At 57.6% G+C, this 24,889-nt stretch overlaps 1 protein-coding gene across 1 annotated transcript; it reads right to left on the reverse strand.

Annotated features, from left to right (window-relative positions):
• Window positions 1–530: 530 nt before the first annotated feature.
• ARHGEF19 (Rho guanine nucleotide exchange factor 19) lies at window positions 531–24,723 on the reverse strand. Its single transcript, XM_081817561.1, has 19 exons — window positions 24,078–24,723; window positions 22,169–22,504; window positions 18,688–18,753; window positions 18,022–18,153; window positions 11,494–17,795; window positions 10,807–11,088; window positions 10,538–10,646; window positions 10,385–10,461; window positions 9,832–10,094; window positions 8,891–9,051; window positions 8,622–8,774; window positions 8,225–8,354; window positions 8,005–8,079; window positions 7,760–7,849; window positions 7,421–7,581; window positions 5,342–5,500; window positions 4,941–5,020; window positions 3,185–3,289; window positions 531–2,797 (listed from the first exon to the last, which is right to left on the reverse strand). The coding sequence occupies exons 5-19, from the start codon at window positions 11,906–11,908 to the stop codon at window positions 2,640–2,642; spliced, it is 2,418 nt and encodes an 805-aa protein (XP_081673687.1). The 5' UTR covers window positions 11,909–17,795; window positions 18,022–18,153; window positions 18,688–18,753; window positions 22,169–22,504; window positions 24,078–24,723; the 3' UTR covers window positions 531–2,639.
• Window positions 24,724–24,889: the final 166 nt, after the last annotated feature.

The raw sequence follows: 24,889 nt of genomic DNA on the forward strand, positions 1-24,889 counted from the left end.
GGGAAAGCCTGGCAGCCCCCAGCTTCACCATGTAATCAAGGTTAACATCACCTGTAATAAGTCACGTGAACATCACGTGCCTCCTGAAGTCATGTGATGAGAGGGGCACTTGGCCTCTGAGGTATTCTTCCCCCAAACTCAAAACTTCTGCCCAGTCATCAGAAAAACATCAGAGAAACCCAAACGGAGGGACAGTCTAACAAAATTCTGACCAGAACTCCTTAAAATTGTCAGGGCCATGGAAACCAAGGGCAGACGGAGAAACTGTTGCTGACCAGAGGACACCAAGGAGACGTGAGAACAAGGCGCAATGTGGGATCCTGGATCGGATTCCTGGACCAGAAAAAGGACATTAGTGGGAAAATCGGTGAAATCCGAATAAAATCTGGAGTTCACTTAATAGTCATGTACCCGTGTTGGTTTCTTAGTTTTGACAACCATACCATGGTAATGGAAGATGTTACCAGCAGGGAAACGGGCATTTGGAACTCTCTGGGCCACCTCTGAAACGTTTCTGTAATCTACAATCATTCCAAAGTAAAAACTTTATTTAAAAAAAAATCACATGGCGGGGGTCCCCAGGTGGCTCAGTCGTTAAGCGTCTGCCTTCAGCTCAGGTCATGATCCCAGGGTCCTGGGATCGAGCCCCACATCAGGCTTCTTGCTCAGCAGGGAGCCTGCTTCTCCCTCTTCCACTCCCCTGCTTGTGTTCCTGCTCTCGCTCTCTCTCTCTCTGTCAAATAAATAAAATCTTAAAAAAAAAAAAAAGATTAAAAAAAAATCACATGGGTATAAATATCTGAACCAGGATTCAAATTCAAATGTATTTGCCCCCTTGGCCCATACGCTCCACCCTCCCTGCACCATCTCAGGTTAGAAAGTCATTCCCAAAAGCTTATTCATGGGTCTGAGCATCTCCCCATCTGCCCACGTTTGCCTTCTAGGACCAACCTGGCTCACGTTTTCCTTGACCCATGACCTCCTTTTGAGGGATGAAGGATGCTCTGGTCCCCCCAGATGTGTTCACATCTCCAGGCTCATTCCCAGGTGCTTCTACTCTCCTGGGTGATTTGGGTTTCAATGAACATTGGCCTCCCCAGCAGCTACCCCTCCTCTGCAGCAGCCGTCAGACTCCACGTGGGAATCCATGGGGTTCCAAGAAACGTAAATCCCCAACCTGGCTACAGAGCTAAAGCACATGACCTGGGCTAGGTCTGTCAGCACACCCCACCCCCTGGCCACTGTGATCAGCCCAGAGGTAGCCACGTGACCCAAGCTGGTCTAGTCAGAAAGCATCCCCGGACTTTGACAGGGAATGCTGGGACAAAGACAATTCCCTCCTTCCATGTTGGATGTGGAAGAAGCCCCTGGAAGCCTTAGGATGAAGACAATACCAAGGACAGCCGAGTAGAAGAATGGAAAGAGCTGAGTCCTCAGTGACATCAAGGAGCTCCTGGATCAAGCCTTGCTTGAAGCCCACCCTGCCCATATACTTCTTAGTTATGAGAACTGTGGTAGGCTGAGAAATGGTCCCCTAAAAGATATCTACATCTTAATATCTAGAACTTGTAAATGTTATCTTCTATGATAAACAAGGGAGGGGAGATAGATTTTTCAGGTGGGATTTAAGTTAAGGATTATGAGATAGATTATCTGGGTGGACCCCAAATGTAATCCCATGTATCCTTATCCTTGGGAGGCAGAGGTAGATCTGACACAGACACACAGAGGAGAAGGCAGTGTGACCACAGAGGCAGAGACTGAGTGGTGTGGCCACAAGCCGAGGAAAGCTGGTAGCCACCAGAGCTGGAAGAGGCAAGGAACCATTCTCCCCTGGAACACATCCCCGCTACAGGGCAGAGCACGGCCCTGCCGACACCTGGATTTGGGCCCAATGATACTGACTTTAGGTTTCTGGCCTCCAGAACAGTCAGAGAATACATTTCTATTGGTTTAAGTCATCTCGTTTGTGATCATTTGCTACAGCAGCTGTAAGAAGCAAACACAAGAGCCAATAAAGTCTCTTCGATCTCCAAGCCTAGTTGAATCTGATATTTTGTCAATTGCAGCCCAAAGCTGTCTAATTCATACCCAGCACTGCTGTCTCCTCCTCCGGTTAAGAGGTGAACTCTCCCCATTGGGAGGCAGCCAGGGAGCCTCCTGACCTTTAGTTGGAGGAAGTGGGGCTGGGGTGGGGGCAGCATCAGACAGCCCGCAGACTCCAAGCAAAGGCATCATGGGAGTTTATTTACAGAAAAGTCACAGCCACCAGGGCCCATGCAGTCTCTGGCCAGAAGACCCCAGATATATATATCTATATACATATAGGTCCCAGCACCCATCAGCACGAGAGCTGTCCCCAGCTGGGCCCCTGCCAGAGGGACCAAGAGTCAGGCAGCGTGAAGGGAGTGGGCTCCAGTCCTTGCCAGCTGTCACAGGTCACCTGTGCAGTCCCTCTGTGGGAGGAAGAAACTGGTGTCGGCCCTGAAGTGTGGACCTGGAGGAGTGTGAGGACGGGCTGTACTCTGGACGCAGGCCGTGGAACACCAGCAGTGGCCTGGGGCTTGGGACACTACAGGTCCCTGCAGACCTGTGCAGGAGCTGGGCACGGAGCCGGCGTTCCAGGCCATGGCTGCCCATCATGGGGGGGGCTCTCCCAGTTTGCTGGTGGCACTTGTGATCCGCTTATTCTCTCGGAGGTTTCGAAGGCGGGCACTGAGGCTGCTGATCTCTTCCACGTAGGCCTGGGGCACCCACCCCTTCTCGCCATCTGCCAGGCGGACCCCCTCCAGCCAGCCTAGGGGCACGCAGGCCAGGAGCAACATCAGTGGCATCAAAGGGACTCCAGGGCCAGGGCTGCCTTGTCTGCGCCCCTGGGCCAGCGGTGACATCATCCCAGCACCCCAGTTCCAGGAAGGACCCTGCCTCTAGCAGTCTTATAGATGAACTTCTGACCTGTTTTTCCTGACATCCTCTAAGAAGGGTATTTCCCATTCTTTCCCATCAGTCACTCTGCATCCTCCAGCTTTATAAGCGGGAAGTTCCTCCTCTTGTCTAACTTGATTCCTGCATGCTGTGGTTGATCAACACTTGCACAACTTTTTCCTGTGATGTCTTAGACATCTAGCTACCTCCTGCCCACCCAGGTCCCAACAGGAAGGCCTTCCCAGGAGGCCCCTCTCACCATCACTGGTTTGGGTCCTCACAGCCAGGATGTCAGTCTTCTCCAGGGTCAGCTCGTCCGGCTGCAGGGCCTTGTATGTCCTGACACACTGAACCTGGGGGTGGTCTGACAGCCCAAGGGAGAGCGAGGGAGTCCCCAGGGGGGGATGATTGGGGGCGGGGAGGGGGAGGAGGAGGAGGGAAAGGGGTCGGAGGGTGGGTGGTGGCTCCTGCTGCTTCATTTGCTCCGCGCCTCCCACTGCCCACCCTGGCCACTGTCCTCTTACGCTAAACACAAGCCCTTGGTGAATCCAGTCCCTCCCAGCTTGGGTTATTGCCCAGGGCTCTCACCTCCCCAGCTCAGTCTAACACCTTGACGCTGACCTCCAGGCCAGTGTCCACCTGCCCCCAGACACCCCCCACAAAACAGTAATGGCCCCTTCCTATGCCCCTGCTACTATCCAGGGCTCCCTCTAATCCATCCTTCTCAACTGGGACTTCCCACTCCTCTGAGTAAAATCCAAAGTCCTCCCCACAGCCTACAAAGCCCTGCATGGTCTGGCATTGCGTCCTCGCTAGCCTCCCCTCCTCCCTTCTTTTTCCCCTCCCCCTCCCCACGCCCCTTGCTCATGAAGCTCAGCAACACTAGCTGCCCTGCTGTTCCCCCAACATTCTGAGCTCCCTCCTGCCTCAGGGCCTTTGCATTGCCTGTCCTCCTTCCAGGAGTACCTCCCCCCAGAAGAGGCTGCCCCTCTTCATCCTGCAGGGGCCTTCCCTGACCACCTCTCTGGAGTGGGACGCTCATCCCACAGCCCAAACAGGACTCTTAGCCCAAGCCAGAGAACCTGCTTCGATCTAGGCCCTAGGCTCTTTCTCCCACGGTAGACAGGCTGGCAGTATTGCGAAAACCACAGGCTTTGGGGCCAGACCTGGCTTGAATCCCAGCTCTGCTCCCCACTGGCTGTCTGACCTTGGGCAAGTTACTTAACATTTCTGAGCCTGTTTTCTCAGATATGAGAAAATGAGTCTACAACAGGGTTATCATGAGGACTGAATAAACTAAATGCGTATTAAAGCCCCTTACGTTGGGCCTGATGCATGGCAAGCATGGGTAGAAACCAGTTCCTTTCCCTTCTTCGTTAGCTCAGCCCTAACTCCCCCGCTCAGAAACCCTCAAGAGCAGCCTGGTATCCACTATATCGGGGTCCCTCTCTGATTGGGCAGCACTCTGGCTTACCGGCCTCACTCACACCCCAGAAAGAAGCCTCCATATCAACAGAGCTGATCCCGCACCCCCCACCCCCTGGCCACTTGGGTTCCTGCCCTCTTTGCAACAGAAGTGAAGGTGGAGACAGACCCGGGCTCTAGCCGCAGCTCTGCCCCTTACTAGTTGGGTGAACTTGGACAAGTCACTTTAACCTCTCTGAACCTCTGTTTTCTAACTTGTAAAATGGGTTTCTGTAGGGATGAAATGGGAGGATACAAAAGGCTTTGCCATCTCCAAGGTGTGGCCTGAGCACATGGTGGTCGGCCTGGCCTCTGTAAATGTTGTCCCTCTTCCAAGGATCTGCACAGTGGCCCCTGACTGGCCCAGGACAGCCCCTGACTGCCCCAGGCCGGCCCCTGACTGCCCCAGGCCGGTTGATCTCTCTCCCCGCTGGCTCTGCTGGTAACATGGCACCAGGATGGGAGGAAAGGGGAAGAGGAGTGAGGGACCCAGCTGGGGGGATGCGGGCCTTGAGGCGGGGGGGGGGTGGCAGGGGGAGGCAGGCTGCTACCTTGGCCCTCGCTGAAGACCTCCTTCTCCTCCTGGGAGCTGGAGGGGCACATGGCTGAGATCCATCGCTGCTTCTCACTTCTAGGGAGGGGGAGGCTGAGTTGTCACAATGCGCAAAGTGCAATCTCCCAGGGCCAGAGTGGCGAGACAGGGCTGGGAGAATTGGGGTATGATGTCCAGACTCAGGACCCACCCAGGGCCCGCCCCACAGCCCTGTCGGTCCCCAAGCTGGGGCCCCACCCAGCTCTGAGCATAAGAAAGCAGGCCTGGAAGCCTCTGGACACCAGCTCCGCCCATGGCCTGCCTTATGCCCCTGTCCCCGCAGGCAGACTTGAAAGGCCTTGTGCCTGCCCGGCGGGGGGGGGTGGGGGGTCCTCTCTCCCCACACCCAAGCCCACTCACTCAGTCCGGGCCCTCAGCAGGAACTGGTGCTTCGCATGTGGCCCATGGAGGAGCTGAAGGAGGAACACGTGGCCGGGGATGCCTTGGAGCTTCAGGCTCAGATCCTTCACCTGGAGCTCGGCCATCTTGGCATGGACAAACACGGCAAACTTTCCTAGCCTGCGGGACCAGGGGAGGTGAGGTCAGCCTGGCTCACCCTCGGGACAGGGGAGTTCCGATCAGAAGGGAGTGGCTGCCCCTCTGGCTCCCTCCCCATTGGCTGCGGAAGGGCATCACCCCCCTAACAGCCAGCAGAGGCCCCACAAGGAATGGGGAACACCATTCCCGCGGGCTCCCTGACAGAAGTAGAAGGTGACAAAACCCAGTCCCTGACCCCAGGCATGCTTTCAGGTTCTCTCTGAACTGCTCCCCGCCCCCCCGAGTCCCTATTCTAAAGAGCCAACGGGCAGCCCCCCAGATGAGACCCCTGCGCTGCTTAGTGTTTGACTTTCGGACCGGTGTAGAAGCTGAACTTTGTCTCTTGTTTGCCGTTCTATCCCAGTGCTTGACACTGCCTGGCCCATAATCTGGGTTCAATAAACACTTGTGGGAAGGATGGGCAGGTGAGTGGGTCCAGGAGGTCCCACAGATTCCTTCTTCTCAACCTGTCTAAATAGAAGTCAGTATCTCCCACTCCAAACCAGACACCTTCCCTGTTCCCCATTCCAGGGAAAGACTCCATCAAGTGGCCCAGGAGGAAACTCTGCCATCATTCCGGCCTCTTCCCTCCCTCTCCCCGCACACCCCACCAGCAGCCCCATCCTACCTAACTCCCTACTGTCCCTGGAGTCCACACAAATCCCGACCACTTTGGGGGCATCTACTCTCACCTGGGCAATTGTAATAGCTTCTGGTCTCTCTCCTTCCAGTCCATTCTCCAAACTGGCCAGGAGTAAAATGTCACTCATCTGCTTAACTCTCCATGCTCCCCATGGCCCTCAGAAAGCACAACCTCTGTACTATGACTTTCAACAACCCAACTTCTTTCTCTTGACCTTCCCCTCTACGAATCCAGCCGTATTAGGCTTCCTCATCCCCCAAACACACTCTGCTGTTATACCTTACTGTGACTTTGCTATATCCTCCCAAACTCCTTCTCCACCTGGAAAACTCCTACGTATCTTTCAAAACCCAGCTCAAATGTCCCTTCCTCTTTGAAGCGTTACTGATTCTCACCCCATACCAGAAGTTGCTACAGTAGGAGTGCACCTTTCCCCTCAAAACACTGACCAGGTGGTTATCAGAATGTATCATCATTGTCCTGAGAGCTCCTGTAGGCAGAAATGTCCCTAGCACCCATCAGGGCCCGGAAGAGAATAGGGATTCGGTGACACTTTAGTGAATGAATGAATAAACCAGGAATGAACCCTTCCCATAGTCTAGGAAGTCCTTTCTTCATCACATCCAGCCTTAAGGCTTACCTCACTCAGAAAGACTTCTCCCTCATCCCAAACTGATACCAATCACAGCTAATACGGAGTGAGTGTTCACTGCGTGCCAGGCACTGTGCTAAGCTCTTTCCATGTATTATTATCACACTGAGTGTCCCTACATGGTAGCCTCTATGTTACAGATGGAGGATGAGATAATAACAATGGTTAAGAGCCTGGGATCGGACACCGGACAGACCTGGCCTCCTGGCCCCTGCACTTACTAGATCCATGCTCTTGAGAATAACAAGGGAGCCTACTTTCCGGGGAGATGCTTAGAGGACTGAAGAGAATAGTGCGCACAGGATGCCTGGCACAGGACAGGCACTCAGTAAATGTTGGCCATTATCAGGATGAGCTGGGGCGGAGCTGGGACTCCAGGACGGTGCTCTTAATCTCTGCTCTGCAGACAGCCCAGCCCTTGGTTCTCAGGTCTGGAAAATGGACTGGCCTCACATCTCTGCCTTTTCTGGGGGAACCTCCAAGGCTCGGGGTGCTCCAGCAGCCCAGACAGGGGCTCCCAGGCCTAGTGATGGACTGTTTGGGAGCCTCATGGTGGGGCAGAAGGGACCTGGCTCCGATCTACTTCCCGCACCCTGCCCAGACTCACTCCTTCCGCCGAGAGAGCAGCAAGCAGTCGTTGAAGAGGTGCAGGTAGACTGCCTTGCTGGACAGCTTCAGCTTGGCGGGGGGTGCTGCGGGCAGTGGTGCCAGCTCTGTCAGTTCCCCATGCCGAACCAGCCAGCGGGCCTGCGAGATCAGCGGGAAGATCTGGAAGGATGGAGGGGGTCCGGGGGAGGGCAGGTCAGGCCCGGGACAGCAGGGCAAAAAGCACAGAACGGGCGAGGGGTGGGGCAGGGGAGCGAGGAACTGGCCTGCCATGCTCAGGGAAGGAAGGAACCAGAGCAACCCCTTTGTGGCCCCCATCCCGCCAGCAGCAGGCATGCACCTTGCCCTCAAAGTGGATCTTCTTGCTCAGATGGATGAGCTCCTCTGTCCTCTTCATGGACTGCACACTGGCATTGCACTCTTGCACCAGCTGGGGAGGCCGGGGTGGGTCACCTGCGGCCCCCCCCCACCCCTGCTCCCAGAGCCGAGCCTCAGGCTCCCACCTGGGGACCAGAGGCTCTGATGGCTGGGGCTCATTTAGAGATATGCCAGGGATCTGGGGGCGCCCTGGGCAGCCGAGCTCACCTCCTTGAGTGCATTGAAGGCTTTGGTGGCCACGTCTTCGTCTTCAGAGCCCTGTGCTGTCCGCTTCAGGATGTTCTGGAGGGTGGGGTCGGTGCAATGAGGCAAGCTGGGACCTCCACCCATAACCCTGCCCGCCTGTCGTTACCCAGGAGGGGCTGCGGAAGGCACGGGACCATTCCCCCCTCACAGCCCTCACTGTAGCCGGGGGCCCTCCAGCTACCTCCACCAGCATCTTGAGGCGGGTGATCCTCTGAAATGGCAAGATAAGGAAGGAGGTGAGGGGCAGACGTTGGCATACGGGAGACTCCTCCAGGCGAGCCAGGATGCCAGGGAACTTGGGGTTCTCCAGGCTGGAAGATGGGGAGGGGCCTGGGGTCACAGATAGGCTCATAGATCCTATGAACCGCCAGGACCCATGACCCCAGCCACCCTCTTGATTTTTCAGGTACCTCTCGGCATATCCTTCCTGCCCCTTGGGGTTGGGTCTAACCTGATCCTAGGTCAGAGAGCCCTGTTCAGGAACCACCCCCCTCCCGGGTCACCGGTCCTCCGTACACCCTTCCGCCTAAGACTCCCTTTATCTTCCCCTCCCCCCCCTTCAGAGCCTCCAACCCTACAGCAGGCGCTGGTAGGTGCGCTCCTGGTAGGCCTGGTTGGTGACGTAGGGCAGGTACACTCGGCGGAAGGCTGGACAGTGGAGCAACACAATGTCGCACACGCTGAAACGCAGGACATCTGCCTCTAGCCGCTGCTCCAGGTCCTGCAGAAACCTGAGGGGTCCGGAGAGGGGTCAGGGTCAGGGCCAAGGAGAGACCCCAGACCTGGGAGCCGGGCCAATCACAGGCTTTGTCCCCGCCCCCCCCACCTGACCAGACCACTCCCTCACCTCTCGCTGGTGCTCTTGACCTCGGGCAGTTTGGAGAACAGCCATTGCTTGTCCTGCACCCCCAGACATTCGCTCAGCTCAGCAGATCCTAAGAAGTGGCCCACGGCCACCGACAGGCTGTGGATGTATGAGGCCTCGGACGTGATCAGCTCAAACTTGGCCTGAGTGAGGGCGGAGGCGGGGTTGAAAGGGCCCGACAAGCCCACCCCGGACGCTGTGACCTCACTTACCACCCGCCCTCCCGACCCCGCCATTCCTTTACCCCTCCCCCTGCTGGCCAAGCCCTGGACACCATCTCCTTAGATACCCCACCTCCGACGACCTGGTACCTGACGGGTGAAGGGGACCACCTCTAGCCGCGCGCAATTGCTCAAACTCAACTGAAGACCTTGCCTGAGCCCCTAGCTCCACCCAACAGGCCTGCCCCTCCAGCGGGGAGCGCTTCATTTAGCCCCGCCCCCGCCCCCAACCCCCCGCCCCGCTCAGTCCCTCGCCCACCAGGCGTTTTCCCTCCAGAGGGCTCTGCCCCTCCGGGTCCTCGCTTTCGCGGTCCCACCTCGGCCGGCCCAGCCTGACTCCGCCCCTCCGCTGGCCCTGTTGGCCCCGCCCCTGGCCCCACCCCTCCGTCCAGCCGCCGCTCTCGACGGCTGCTGCAGCGTTCCCGGCCCCGCTAGCAGCCTGCCCCACCTGGTCAGGTCCGTGCACCCACCTTTCGCATAGACGGCCCCGCCTTCCCCGCTGGGTCCCACGCCCACCTCCAGCAGTGTGCAGTCCCGCTGGCCCGGTAACCCAGGGCCTGAGGCCCCGCTAAGTCGAGGGACCACCCCCCTACCACGTCCTCCTGGCCCCGCCCCTTCTGTGGCCCCGCCCCCCGCGGGCCCCAGGGCCACCTCCCCGGCTGGCAGCCCCGCCGGCCCGCTCCGCCGGCCCCCGGCGCCCACCTCCTGCAGTTTGCAGTCGCGCAGGCTCAGCGTGGCCAGGACGCCGCTGCCGCGCACGTCGGGGATGTCCTGCCACAGCGAGAAGGTGGAGCCTCGCGCTGAGCGCTGCGCCCGGAAGGAGCTGCTCGGGGAGAGGTTGGCGCGCGGCGGCCCGGGCCCCTCCTCCGCGCCCTCCGCCTCGTCCCCCGGGCCCTCCTCCTCGCGCTGCTGCCGCCGCAGTTCGCGGGCGCTGGCCACGTCGCTGTATTCCTGGTAGAGGACCGCTGGGCGGGGAGAGGGGCGGGGGAGGGCCGTGGGGCGCCCGCCTGCCCGGTCCGGCTCCTGCCCGGCGCCCCGAGAGCCCGCCTCACTAAACGAGCCTTTCGGACGGTTCGGGTAGCGGGACACCGTGAACTCGTTCACTCACTCACTCCTTCCAGAAACACTGCTTGCGCACTCACTGCGTGCTAGCCACTGTGCTTGCTACGGAGATTCAGCTCTCTTGCCCTCTCGCAAGATCCCAACCTCTCAACTCTCCAAACCCGCAGCCCCCCAGCCCCTTCCTCCCACGTACTGTTAAGGAGAAACCGTGACTGGCGCCGCTCGCTGGCGCTCCTGGACCCCGGAGCCAGCTCTTCCGGCGTGTCCAGCCTAGGAAAGGGACAGGGTCAGGGCCCTTCTTGGCCGGCGCCCCTCCTCGGACCAAGCGCGGAGTGGGAGGTGGTACCTGGGCTCGGGCCAGCCGCTATGGCCCCCGCTCGGGTCAACAGGGGTTGGCATCGCCAGACCGTCCACCCTCATCTCTACACTGCGCGACTCCCTTCCAGATGCTTTTCCTGGAGAGGGCGAGAGCTGAGGGTGGGTGGCTCCAAGAATGGCGCTGGGCACTGGGGTGCCACACTCCAGCGGACCAGCACCCCGTCTCGGGTGTGGGCCGTGCCCCATGCTGCCTCTGGCTCGCGACCTGCTCTTAGGGCCCAGGGAAGAAGCTGGTACCTTCCCGAGCTGCACCAGTGCCTGACCCTGGGGTCAGCACCCTGGCTGCTGAATTCCGCCCCAGGCGCAGGGAAGAGTGCAGCCGGGTCATCAGCTCAGAGGCTGAGAAGCGCCTCCGCTCAGGCCCCTCCAGGCCTCCTCGGGAGGGTCCAGACAGCTCCAGTGGCCTAGGCTCCTCTGTGCTCAGGGCCTGCTCTGCCGCCTGGCCAGGCTCCAGGAAGACAGCATGGGCTTCAGGGCTGCCAGGGAGCTCTTCACGCTGGTACACCCGCATCTTGCGCCCTACGGGGAAGTGGGGCGAGAGCACAGTCTGCATCGGCTGGGCGCTCTCTCCACTCCCCGCTGCTGCTACCCTGTGGCCCTGAGCCTCGGAGGGAAAGGTCAGTGTTTTTGCCAGGATCTGGTCCCCCCGTCCCCCGAAAATGGGATCCACAAGAGGGGTAGCAGAGAGAGCACAGCGCTTGCCTGCAGTGGGCAAAGGGCCAAGGAGCCCAGGACAGCCACTCAGTTGCAGTGCAACCTCCAACAAGTCCCAGTCCTCCCTGATTTCCCATTCTCTTCTCACTAGAATCTACCACTTGTCCTGCCTGTTTGGGGAACTCTGGGGCTTATGAAGCTTAAAAGAGCCACCCGACTTCTCCCCTGTCTGTCCCACTGGGCCACCACCCCTCACCCACAGTGACTCACAGGCAGACTTCTTCTCTGAGCCGTGACTGGCCCGGCGCTGCGGCTGTGGGTGCTGGGGACTCCAGGGTCCCTCCAGAGCTGGGGGCTGAGCACTAGGACAGTGTGGCCAGCTGCCAGCCCTGCTGGGCCGCATCGCCCCACCAGTGGAGATGTCGGTGTCTGGGACTTCCGGGGATGGCAGCCATGGCAGCCCTTGGAGAGGAGCAGGGGTCCCCAGGGACCAGCGGCTGCCAGGAGCCCGCAGCTCCTCTGGGGCCACAGGGAAGAGATCCAGGCACACAGGGCTCGGGGGCTGCAGGGCGGGCAACTCTGCAAAGGACAGGCTCTCCTGCTGGCACACGGCTACCGGGTGGCAGGCAGAGCCACGTGGCCCAGCCAGGTGGGACTTGAGAGTGGCAGGTGGCCCACAGTCCATTCCTCCTTTGCTCTGCCACCCACCTGGGCCTGCACGGGAAAAGGTATGAGAGGCAGACACAGAACAGTAGGGCTGGCCAGCAAGCCACCTCCGTCTCGGAGGCCTGGACAAACCCTTGTGTACACGCGTGCGCACACTCACGCACCTAACTGCATAGTAACAGCTAATACTTACTGGGCACTTACCGAGCGGCAAGTGCTGGGCAAGTGGCAAGTGCTTTATATATATTATTTCACTTAATCCTCACAACCCTGAGTTGATGCTATTTTTATCCCCATTTTATAGGTGAGGTAGGTGAGGCACAGACGTTATTTGGCCTATGGGGGGAGCCAGGATTCAAACCCAGGCTGTCTCGCTTCTGAGTCTGCGCTTTTAACCACCTTGTGCATTTTCAACTCTCACTGACCTATGATCAGACACACATACATGCGTTGTCGCACAATCCATGTATGTTCCGGGCACATGCACACACGTTTTCTTCCAAGTACACACCTGGACATACACACTCTCATAGGTACACTCAGGCACTTCAAAGCCACAGGCTCACGCATTCACGCATTTTTCACACAACTACATATATTCACACAGACTCTCACACACACACACACACACACACACACTGACCCATCAGATATTTATGTACCCACTCAAGCTTTCTCACACTCCTGTTCCATTCACACTCACACACCGAGATACAGACACAAATACACGGGCCCAGAAGTCCTTGCTTCGGTGTTACCCAACCTCTACCATGCCCAGAGTTGCAGCCTTCTGCGCTGAGTGGTGCCCACACCCTGCCAAGCTGGCTGGGAGGGTCACAGACTGGCAGGCGGGCCACCACCCAGATCAGGCTAGGCCCTCCCAGGAGAAGGGCAGGGAGATGTCCTGGATCCCCCACTTGGGGCGAGAGAGGGGTTCTTCCCTACCCGGGGTTCCCAACCCCAGCGATCGAGCCAGGCTGACCGGGTCCTCTCTGGGCAGGGAGTCATCCCCAAGGAGTCTGCGGGAGCCTCGGGACAGGCCTGATGATAGAGGGATCCGAGCCCCCACAGCCCTTCCCCCTGGCCCTCCACCGGCTGCCCTCCTGCAGCCTCTCACCTCTCCAGCCGAGGGCCGCTGCTGATCTTGTTCTGCTCCTGCTCCGGCGGGAGAAGCCCTCTCTCTGCCCAGCTGGCTGGGGGAGATCCCACCCAGACAAAGAGTTTGATTCATCAAACCCTGTGGTGAGGCAAGCGGTAGGGAGGGAGGGAGCAGGCAGCGGGCTGGGCGGGGGCCTACCCTAGCCTGGCCTCACTGTGGGCAGGCGGGGCAGCAAGGACCCCCCCAGAGGCCCCCTCTGGCCAGAGGAGCAGTGCCCAGCCTGGCAGGGCAAGGAGACCCAGGGGACAGAGACAGAGATAGAGACCCAGAGATACGGAGACCCTTTAGGCAGCATCTCGGAACGGGAGACCCCAAAACACTCAAACCCAGAAAACCACAGACGCCAAGACATTCAGGGACCCAGAGATGGAGACAGAGACAGAGACACCGAAAATTTCACAGACCAGATACTCAGAGACAGATGCAAAGCCCAGAAAAACCCCGGGAGACAGAGGGACAAACGTTTTGTGGCCCACAGGGTTGCCAGTCTAGTGAGGGAGCTGAAAATGAAAACAGTTACAATCCGGGTTGGCAGGAGCCAAGCCAGAGGAACCATCAGCGCTGGGCTCAACTTGACCTGAGCATTCCAGGAAGGCTTCCTGGAGGAAGTAATGGCTAACTGTTCCGGCTGAAATAGCCAGGGACCCAATAAACATCGATAGGGAGAAAATCTTGACCTGAGAGAAACAGTGACAGCGTCAGTGACCAAGGGATGAGGGGGGGGATGGAGGAGAGGACCCAGGGGGGGACCACTCCGTCTGCAGAGCCACCCAGCTGCTGCCCTGCTCTCTTCAGTCCCTGCCTGGGATGGGGTGGGGCTGCTCCTAAGAGACAGTTACCCTCCCTGTCCGTGTGGGCAGCTTAGCTTGTACCTTAAACCTCTGTCCATCTGAGCACGTCTCTTTTTCCTCATCTGGTAAATAGGCTAGTCCTGCCAGCTTTAAAACACTAACACGAGAATTAATGATAGCACACGTAAAGCCCCTCGCACAGAGTGGGAGCTTTGTAGTTGATAGTCATTCTCCTGAATATTGGGATTAGTCTTTCTCTAGTCAGTAGGTGGCTTGGGTCGTCACACGGATGGGGAAACTGAGTCAGTGAGGATGAGGCCCACCCTTCTTTGTAGGAGCATGTGGAAGGAGACTTGGGACCACTGCCGGCCAGAGAGGTCTCTTTCTCTCCAGGAATCTGAAGTCCTCAACATAGAAGTCCTACTTGCTTCTGTGGGGACCCATGTGCAAGAATACACACGTGCTTCTGCTCCCTTGTATTCTGGGAGATCCTCTCCACTTGGATTCAGGGAGCCCCTGGGAGGCAGGGAGCACACCACCCCCCATGCCCTCCTGAGTTACAGGGATAAGTGAGCAAAAACATGGAAGCCTTGGGGCAGGAGCACCCCCTATTAAAGGCTTAGAGGAGAAGCCTGGGTGGATGCCAGGGGAAGGTGGTAGGTTTTCTGTAGAGAGGAGGCTGGAGGCAGGTCCCTAGAGGGAAAGTCAGGGGTGAGTCAACCTCCACCTCTGTCCAGACCAAAAGGCAATGGGAATGACCCATCTAGCTTGGATACCAGCCCTGTGGCCTTCCCAAGATGTGGCCCGCTCAACCTCAGTGCTCGGGACCAAGGAGCGGTTGAGCTGTGTTCATACTGTGTGCAGCTCATCTCTGCTAGAAAAAAAAAATAAAGGAAAAAAACCTCAGGAAGAGAACTGGCCCCAAGTAGCAGGCTCATTCCCTGCTCCAGACAGGATCACCGGATACTCTAGTGGCAATGGTCATTCTGGAACCCATAGGGGAAAACCCCTGCCAAGGTTCAAGCCCAGTGTTGACACTACCAGCTGTGTGGCCCTAGGCGAGTCATAGCCTGTTCCTGGGCCCCAGTGTCCCCACCTGTAAAGTAGCATGGAAGGTCCCTCCTGGCTGCCCCCTCTAGGAAACTCGTGTCATCATGAATATCTCTGCGGGCAGAAGGACAGGCAGGGACCAAGGAGGGCCCCATCCAGTGGACACTGCTAATCACATGGACAGTGGGCCCACTTGGCAAGGCTGGTAGAGAGGGTCTCTGGATACTACTACGGTTCAGGGAGAGCACCTCTGGCTTCCTGTGCCCAGGATTTCCCTGCCTCCCTCCCTGGTCCCCCTTGCCCCGATGCCCAGAGGAGTAGGGCCCTGCCATGGCCCCTGTGCCCCTTCAGGGACAAAGCCGAGTGGAAGGTCATGGCTGGAAAGGGGATCCAGGCCAAACAGGCTATGGAGCCCCAGGAGGCCATAAGTGGGTGGGAGCCAGGATCAGAGGCCAGGCAGGCAGCACAAAGGACTCACTCTGGGAAGACTGGCGGGAGGAGGATGGGACGGCAGGCAGCAGGGTGGGGCCCTACCTCAGCCAGGGAGCTCTGTCCAGCCTCCGACACGGTCCAGGGCTCCAGACCACCTGGGGGCTCTGGGGTTGCAGCTGGGTCCTCGGGGGGCTATGTCAGCATGGCCCCTGAGCTGGGCAGTGCACGATCCTGGGTATTGTGTGGGGCGGGGAAGGGGGAGGCGAAGGCGGAGGGAACCTCGCAGGCAGGCAGGCGGCTGTCTCAACGTGCCTGCTCCCCGCCCCCCTTCCCCAGAACCGGTTTGGCCAGTCTGGGGTACAAGAGGGGGGCTGGAACAATGGGAGTCCTATGCCCGGGAGAGGCTCTGAAGGACCCCAGACCGATGTCCTAAAGATGGGGGAAGCACTGCTTTTCTGCCCAAGAAACAAGTCACCCCTCTTCTGAAGCTTCCCAAATGTAAGACATGCTGGGGGAGGAGAGGCTTCACAGAGAACCTCCCAAGCCTTGGACTTCTCAGGTACCCTGAGAACTCTGCAGTTTGCTGACCCTCCCAGAGCTGGCTACAGCACCTATAAAATAGGAACACTCATTTCTATGGTGGAGAGATGGAAATCATGAAAGTTGGTGATGTACATCCAGGACCATCCTGGCCAACCCTCCCAGCATCACTGCTCCCATGAATGACCCATCCTCTCCTGCTGCCTGGAATGACCCACCTTGCCATTTCCAATGGCCTCCTCCACCAGGAAGCCTTCCCAGACTCTAGCCCACACCGAATAAGCCCTCAATAAACCAATAGCCCCAGTAGAACCAGCCTCCAGTAAGGAGGCTGCAGCAAGCATGCAATCTTCCCAAGCCCATGAAAGGGAAAGCTGTTCTATTCCCAATACTACCTGCCATTTATTTAAGCACTCGGCAATTGCCAGACACTCAGTGTTAATATCAATATGTACACAAATACCAATACTCATGTTGCTCATAACTTATTGTACACTATGTGCCAGGCACTGTTCTGAGCACTTCACATCTGTTTACAAGTTTCCCCCACTACCCAAAAGTAGAGTGTTCCTACGAAAGCTTTCCTAAGCCAAAATGGCATAAAACAAAGAAGCAATTACCATTAATGTATATGGAAAAATGTTTTTAGCATTTCCATACCCCAAAAATAACCTCTCTTAGGCTTTTCCGATACTTGAGGACACATCTTGCTAACAGATGCACAAAATAAATCGAGATAAAACACAGATGCCCCAGGACATAGCTCAAAGCTCTGTTGGCTTGATCCTGAGATGCTGAGTGCCGGGCCAGGGAAAAGCTTGGTGTGGCAGGCTCTCTGCTCAGGGTGTGTGCTGCCTCTATAAAGGATTGCTGCAAAACAAATGTTGAACGCTATTTTCCCTTTTTCACCTTTTTCCGTAAAAGCAAAAATTTTCTTTGGATTTCTTCCGGTTAGTGAAAACAGGTACTAATAAATAGAAGTCTTCGGTGAAAGCCAAGTGGTGTAATGCAAACTTCTGAAAAGCAAGGGATACTGTATTCATTCAATCTCCACCACAACCCTGTTACTGCTCCCACTTACCAGATGAGGACATGAGGCTTGTACGTGTTAAATCGGGGGAGGGGGTTATCCCATTCAATCTCTCATCAGCTCTATGAAGTCTCTATTTTATAGATATGAAACTGAGGTCCGAGGGATTAAATCACTTGCCCAAGATCATACAGCTAATAGGTGTCAGAACTAATATTCAAACCCAGGTCTTTGACTCAACCACCAACCTCTGTCCTTAGCCACTGCCCAGGACTGCGTCACCAGGCTTTTGGGAGAATCTGGTGAAAAGTGTGTAAACGTCCGTTGGGAGGTGTCTCAGCTCTCCTGACTAAACCGTTTTACTATTATTCATACACTGCCGGCCTCCATGAGCATATGGGGCAGGTATCCAGGGCCCAGATCCCAATGTACTCTCCCCCACCAACTGGTGACCACTCAGTACTGAGTGATTAGGGTCCCTCCACTCCCTTGGCCTCCAGAACATCCAGACAATGAAGAGACACTGCACAGTGTGTGTGGAAACCAGGTGTCCATGGACAGGTGGCACACTGGGGGGCAGAGAGAGGTTTATTGCCAGCACTGCACACACAGCAGGAGACGGGGACAGGGAGAGGGAGGCAATGCAGGACTAGCGGTCTTCAGAGAGCTTTAATGCTCTAATCCTCTCACCCCAGTTCCGAGGCCGACCTTGGGGTCGCTGGCCAAGGTAATGCCCAGACCCCCGGCCAGAAGCAGAGGACCCCAAATGGAAGGAAGCATCTGGGGAACCTAGGGTTCTTGAAGGGCAGTCCCGCCTCACTCGCGCCTGGTCCTGGGCTCTGGGGACAGCGCCCCTGCTGTAGAGGACAGGAAGCATGGCTTGGTCAGGCTGAATAGGCTGGCCCTGGAGAGCAGAGGGGACTCCGGTGGGGATAATGTCATAGAGGGGGCGGGGGAGTGGGCGGAGTTTGGTGAAGGGCGGGGCCAGGCAGAAAGGAGACGGAAGGGGGCCAATTCTCCCTCTGGGAGAGGCCAAACTAGAGGGCGGGGCAAGAGGGGGCTGAGCTAAGGCGTGGGGGCGGGCCGGGGGCGTGGTCAGGGAGGGGCCAGGGTCCGTTAGCAGTGCTGACCTAAAGCAGCGCCTCCCCGGAGTCCGCAGGCTTCTGCATGGCCAGATAGCGCTCGCGCTTTATTTTGGTAACCAGGGCTGCTGGAACGTCGGGCACGAGCCAGGCGAGGAGGCGCACGGAGACCACCACGTGCTGGGGCCAAGGGGGAGCCAAAGAGAGAATGAGTCCCTTAGCTACCTTAATTTATCGAGCGCTTACTAAGTGCAAGGCACCATTCTGAGGTTTCCCGGGTATTAATTCACTTAATCCTCACAACAACACTAGGAGGTGAGTACAGTCACTATTCCTGTTTTACAGGTGAAGAGACTAAAGCATAAAGCGGTTGTCATTTGCCCAAAGACACGGGCATAATTCGAAACCCGTAACACTAGGGACCCTGGTAGAGACAGAGCTGGAGAAAGGATCCTAAGCAAAGCCGGAGGGAGCATGCCTCCTCTCCTTCCTCCAGGTCTGTTGCCCAAAGATAACAGTCGTAGTCGTAGTGCTATTAATTTATTGAGCACCTACAATGTGCTGGACACTGTGCAAGTGCTTGGCACCGAATCTTCATAACGACCCTATGAAGTAGATCCTATTCTATAGCATACCCCCCGTTTACAGCTGGTCGGCGGCAGCGCTTGAACTTGAACCCAAGTCTGTCCCCCCCACACAAATAGCTGACCCTACCTCGAAGGCGACGATGAAGCCCAGACGCACGGCCAGCAGCTTCCAGTAGAAGAGGGTGAGGTTCCCCTGTGGGTCGAGAAAGGCCGCGTACCTGAGCTGAGGAGGGCGCGGGGTCCGGCGAGTCTCTCCCGCCCCTCCAGGCCCTGGTGCCTGGCCCCGCCCCTTCAGCGGTTCCCCCACCCCCCACCCCCACCCCAGCTCCGCCCAGCTGTCCGCCGCGCAGACTCAGCTTCCTATCCACCTAATTGGGCTCCGCCCCACCCTCCCACGGGCTCACTGCTCCGCCTCCAGATTCAGCACCCCGCCCCCCCCAGCCAGGCCCCGCGCGTCCCCAGGCTCAGCGTTCCACCCCTCCCAGACAGGCCCAGACCCCCTCCTTGAGGCTCCCACTTGCAGGGCGTGAGGTCCTCCTGGGCAAGGTAGGCTGGAGGTGCGGGCGCAGTTATGCAGTTGACAAAGCTGCACAGTAGGCTGTGTGTTCCTACTGGTACAGGAGACAGGAGACGCATTAGGTCCGAGGTGAAGGCGAGGAGGAAAGCCTGCAGGGTCAGACGGACTCCAAGGCCCAATCTCCCAACTACCCCGACCTGGGTCCAAACCCATTCCCGTGGGCAGGATGAGCCTGCGCCCAGAATCCTAGAACTCTACCTCTTATTTCCCTACCTCTAACCCTGGAATTCAGCCTCCATTTCCCTATTCCTAAGCCACCTTTCTGGGTCTCTGATCTCTATTTCCCCCTCTGACCCTGTATGCCCCTCCTTTGCCTCATGCTCACATTCACAATGACCAGAAGGTGGGCCATGGCCTCAAGCAGAGGCAGCCAGATTCCAATGCCCTGTGCCCGCTCAGCCACTGGCCTCCAAAACTCGTACAGGAACTTGTGGGTCCAGTCGGATCTCTACCCAGTTGTTGCTGAGCAAAGCAAGCAAGGGTGCCAGAGCAAGGGCCCAAAGCCCCCTCACCATGACGAGGATGGCTGCAGAGCTGGTGTGTAGGTGAGGAAGGCAATGTGGGAAGTAGGACTCCTTCAAGCCTGTCACCGGGTTCTGGGCCATCTGTGCGCCCAGAGTGGCCAATGCTGGACATGCACACTCCTGTTCAAAGAGGCAACAGATGTGCCTCCTGGGGCCCAAGAGACTGGGTGTCACAACCCTGGGGTTGGGGGAGCCCCCCATCTTTTTCTGCCTGTGCAGGGAGCTCTGGAAATACAGGAATGAGGTCCACATCATTTTTGTTTCTGCAGGGCCTTTCGCCCCAAGGTCCTGGCTAAAAGCCTGTGGATGGATGCATGCATGCATGCATAGGTAGGAAGGTAAACAGAAATGTAAACAACAAATGGATGCACTTCTGGGAGAGGGCTGGATGGGCTGATGGATGGGTGGGCAGTAGATGGACAGATGGGTGGGTAAACTGGACAGGCAGACAATTGGCAAATCTCGATAAGTGGGTGCACAAGTGGGTGAGTAAAAGGGCAGATGGGTGGATAGATGGATGGATGGCTAGGTGGATGGATGACAGACATTAGGATGGATGAATAGATAATGGATAATGGGTAATGTACTAGTTCACTCAATAACTGTTAACTGACTGGGGCACCTCGGTGGCTCAGATGGTTGAGCGTCCAACTCTTGGTTTTGGCTCAGGTCGTGATATTGGGGTCATGAGATCGAGCCCCACGTCAGGCTCTACACTCAGCGGAGAGTCTGCTTGAGATTCTCTCTCTTTGTCTGCCCCTCTCCCTCTCTAAAATAAATCTTTAAAAAAATAACTGTTAACTGCAGGCGCCTGGGTGGCTCAGTTGGGTTAAGCGACTGCCTTCAGCTCAGGTCATGATCCTGGAGTCCCTGGATCGAATCCTGCATCGGGCTCCCTGCTCGGCAGGGAGTCTGCTTCTCCCTCTGACCCTCCTCCCTCTCATGCTCTCTGTCTCTCATTCTCTCTCTCTCAAATAAATAAATAAAATCTTTAAAAAAAAATAACTGTTAACTGATTGCATACTATTCTGCAGTAGATAGTGGATATGATGGGGTGAACAACCTGGACAAAGCCCAGTTCCTGATGGAATCACAATCTAGTTGGGGAGACAGACGTCAAATGAATAAGCACAAATATGTTATTGTGAAAAAGTCTGATGAAGGAAATGATGCTAAGTAAGGAGAGAGTGGAGGATCAGTCTGTGCAAAGGCAGGGCCATTCTTTAGGGCACATGAGTTATACACCGCACTATTCTAGAGGGCACCATTCGCATTGACTTTGCTACCTCAATGTTCCCTTTCTGCTTTCTCGGTCCTCCCACATCTATTTAACCTCGTGCATCCTATATGGCGTAATACAACCCCCTGGAAGGCTTTAAGGAGGGCAATGCATGATGTGATTTGTGTTTTCAAAAGATCACCCTGGCAGCTGAAAATGAATTAAGTAGGGCAAATGTGGGAGTAGGGAGACCTTGGGAAGGCTACAGCAGTGGTCCAGGTGAAGCAATATGGCTTGGACTGGGGTTGGGGGTGGGGGAGGAGCAGTGGTGGAGATGGAGACAAGCAAACAGATTCAGGATCAATGATTAGGTGTTTGGATAGGCTGGTGGGTGGCTGGATGGATGGGTGAATAGAATGCTTCTCCCCTTCCTCCCTGTTCCAAAGTTTCTCTTTGAGATCCTAAATGTGCCCAGTGTTTAATCTCACCAAACCTTGTATCATTCTGATATCAGGGGAGGGTGGAAAAGTAATCCAGGAGGTGTGGGGAGGAGCCAGATTTGGATCCTGGAATGATGGACTCCAGTCTGGGCTCCTCCCAGCATGCCTTGTGGTCTCTGAGAACTCTGGGAAATGGAGTTCTGGACCTGGCGGGCTGAGCTGGGCATCACCTCCTCTTCCTGGAAGCCACCGAGGTCCTAGGGGTGAGCCAAGGGGATGCTCCTGCACTTCCAGTGCTCCAGGAAGGCCGTGGCTCAGAAGGACATGAAGATGCTGAAGAACACAGTTGCCAGATAGTCAGAGAAGTAGCCCTACCGCAAGGGAGGGAGAGAGGACATACTGCAGGGCCAGCACTGCTTTCCCTGCAGCCAGGCCCAGATGTCTCAAACACCTACCCATGCCCTTGCTCTTGTCCCTGGCTCACCTTGCCATGGGGCAGATCTTGGAAATATCCCACATGGCACAGGTGTTGCAGAGTGGGCACATGAGGAAGGCACCCTCACGGCCCAGATCTCTTCCCTGGGAGCGAAAGATGTCCATCGTGGGAGGGGCTGTTCCTAAGCAGCAGCCGATCTGGCCCACCCAGCCCATCTCTCTGCCCCCAGCTCCAGCCACTCATGGTGTGTTGGTGCCCATGGCAATAAAGCCAGAGATAAAGACCAGGGTGCCCACAGGGCAGCAGACAGGCTAGCAGCCAGGCTGTGCAAAAGCCTCGTGACAAAGTCCGTGAGCCTCCAACTCTGCACTTGACCCCAGCTCCCGGTCCCCACCCCCGGTGCCCGACTCACCTAGCCAAAGTAGATGGCCACCTTCTCCCCGAAGTACTCTCATACGAGGTACAGGGGTTGGTGCTTGTGCTAGCATTTCCAGCAGGCCCAGTATGAGCACAGCAGTTGGCAAGGGTTGGGGTCTGCACCAGGCACCTGATACCTGGGCAGTTCACAGGGGCCCTAGGCACATGAAAGGAGGGAGGGCTGTATTCCCTCCTGATGCCACAGCGGTGGAAGAGAGCTGAGCTTGTGTCTTCTCCACTTCATGCAGTGGGAAGGCTGCAGGGTAGACTCCCTCGGCCAGCAGACAGGCAATGCCATATCTGTGCGTTTCTGCTCCCTATAGACCGCCACCTGCCAAGAGAGAATCCTGACATCAGCTCCCTCCCCTTAAGGTCCCAGCTCCACCCTCCTCAGGAAGTTGTCTGTTTGTGTGTCTCCCCTGTCTCTGCGTGTTGGAGAAGTACGAGTCATGGGACTCACTGCCTAGCAATCGGCGAGCAGAGCAGGGGTCAGAAGCCCTCTGCCCAGTGCGAGACCTAACACAATGGGATTGCAGGGTCTAGTCTCTAGGCTGGTGACAGAGGGTGGAGACGTGCCAGTTGCTAAGCCCGAGAGCCCATCTACCCACAAAGCTCAGCCTGGGCTGGTGTGTTCCAGCCAGAGGAGCATCTGAGGGGGATTGAAGAGGTGGGACTCAGGCACCGGGAGCCGCTAGGACACAGACTGACTAAGACCAAAAGTGAGCGAGGCGACAGTTGCCTCCCTGCGGAACCTAGGAGCAAAGCGCCCCGCCCCTCCGCGGAAGGCTCCGCCCCGCCTCACGGGGCTCGCGGGGAGCTGCGGGCTGGGAGCGCGTGGAAGTCCAGCGGCTGCGGGGCCACGGGTTGCTGCAGAGAGTTGCACAGGCGCAGGCGCCGCAGCGGCTCCCCCGAGCGGTCCGAGGCCAGGTTGGAGGGCCACCCGCACCAGGCGACACTCCGCACCCGGGCCGACCCCTCCCGGGCCCACGACTCGGTCTCAGTTCCTCCGCGTGGAGCCAGAGCAGCGCCCAGGGCGCGCTCAGCTTGGCGAAGGGCACGGTCCGGGCGCGGCGCTGGGAGGGACCGCGCCCCTGGGGGGCCAGGGTCTCCCGGTGGGCCAGAGCCCGGAGCCCCTCCCCTTGCGACCCCTGGGGGTGACAGATCCCGTTCTGCGCGAGGGTCCTTTCGGCCTTCAAAAGCGCTTTGACGCGCGTTTTCTCGTTTGAGATTCCAACGAGGAGGGAACTAGCACCCCCTTTTTTTAAACGTGGATAGACGCTGAGTGGGCCGGCGTCCTAGAGCAGTGGCTGCTCTTCCCCAAGTATTGGGCGCCTGCAGTGTGCCAGGCCCTGGGCTGAGCGCCGTACACACTCCGCCCACTTAAGCATCACAGCCCCTCTGCGGGGCTGACACGGCGGTAAAGCCCATTTTTACAGATGAGGTGGTGCAGTCGCTTGCGCAGGTCACAGAGCTTGTTAGGGGAGCCCGCGCAGCCCGTCTCCACCGCGCGCGGGTGCCGCTGGAACTCACACTGCCAGCGCCGCCGCGGGGGGCGGGGGGGGGCACAGCGGCTCATCCGGCAAGAGCACGAAGCCTGCCCCACCGCGGGGGCGGGGGGGGGGGGCAGTTAGGACCGGTCTGCCTCACTTCCCTCCTGGGCGGGAGGCAGGGGATTGGGTTTATCAGTCCCAGTGAAGCCAGAAAGAAAGGAAACGGTGGGCTGCAGCAAGAGGGATTGGGTTTAGTTCTGAGAAGGAACTGCCCACCGCCCGTTGCAAGCAATGGACCAGAGATGCCACGGGATTGCTCGCGGAGGGAGAGGGGATTCAGGAGAGGGACTGTCGGTTGGCTACTCTGGCCTCGGGGTGACGTGGGGCAAGAGTCCCGTCTGGCCCAAGTCTCACCGAGTTCGGTTTTCCCGCCGCGGAAAAGGTTGCCCCTGGATTCTGAGGCACAAATGCTGACGCGGGACGCGCAGAGATGGTCGTCGTCCAGGTCCTTGTCCTCGGTGCCATCGCCGTCCTGGGCTCAGCAGACGGGAGTGAGGGGGCGCGGAGCCGGGCGCAGGCGCAGGGCAGGTGCCGGGAGTTTCCCGGTTTTCCGTCGCTCCCAGCTGGGCTGCGTGCAGCAGCCCGTGTGCCGACCCGACGACCCGACCCGGACCGTCTCCCTCCTCTCCAGCCGCGCTCAGCCCAAGAGCGGCCACCACTACCGTAAGAACAACGGGGAAGATAATAGCCAACGTTTATTGTGCCCCTGCCTTGGTGCCTGGTGCTGCGCTGAACATTTTACACACATTTACTTACAACTCCAAGAAGCGGGGGCTGTTATCTTCATTTTACAGACGAACACACAGGAATTAAAGTGAATGGTCAGAGGTCCTAGTTCTCCTTCACCTTCCTTCTGGACGCCCTCCCCACCCCCAGCCTCAGTCATCTTTGCTCCCAGGATCCACCCCTACTTTCTAGAATAGAGTTGAACACCAGCTTCCCCCACCCCCACTGCCCCAGCCTCTGGGTCTGAGGTCACAGGGAGGGGACAACCTCCACCCCCCCCTTCACTCCCCACCCGCAGCTTGGCCCCCTCGGAATTTGGCTCCACACAGCTCCAACTTGTCCTGGGCCCCTGAGCCTCCTTCCTCCGTCTGGGCACTTCCCTCCCCCCCAAGCCTGTGCCTGGCACATGGAGATTACAGCTGGCACCAGGCTGCCCCGGT

The sequence above is a fragment of the Leptonychotes weddellii genome, chromosome 4, assembly GCF_054177405.1.
Source record: "Leptonychotes weddellii isolate Sample4059 chromosome 4, ASM5417740v2, whole genome shotgun sequence".
Lineage (NCBI taxonomy): Eukaryota > Metazoa > Chordata > Mammalia > Carnivora > Phocidae > Leptonychotes > Leptonychotes weddellii.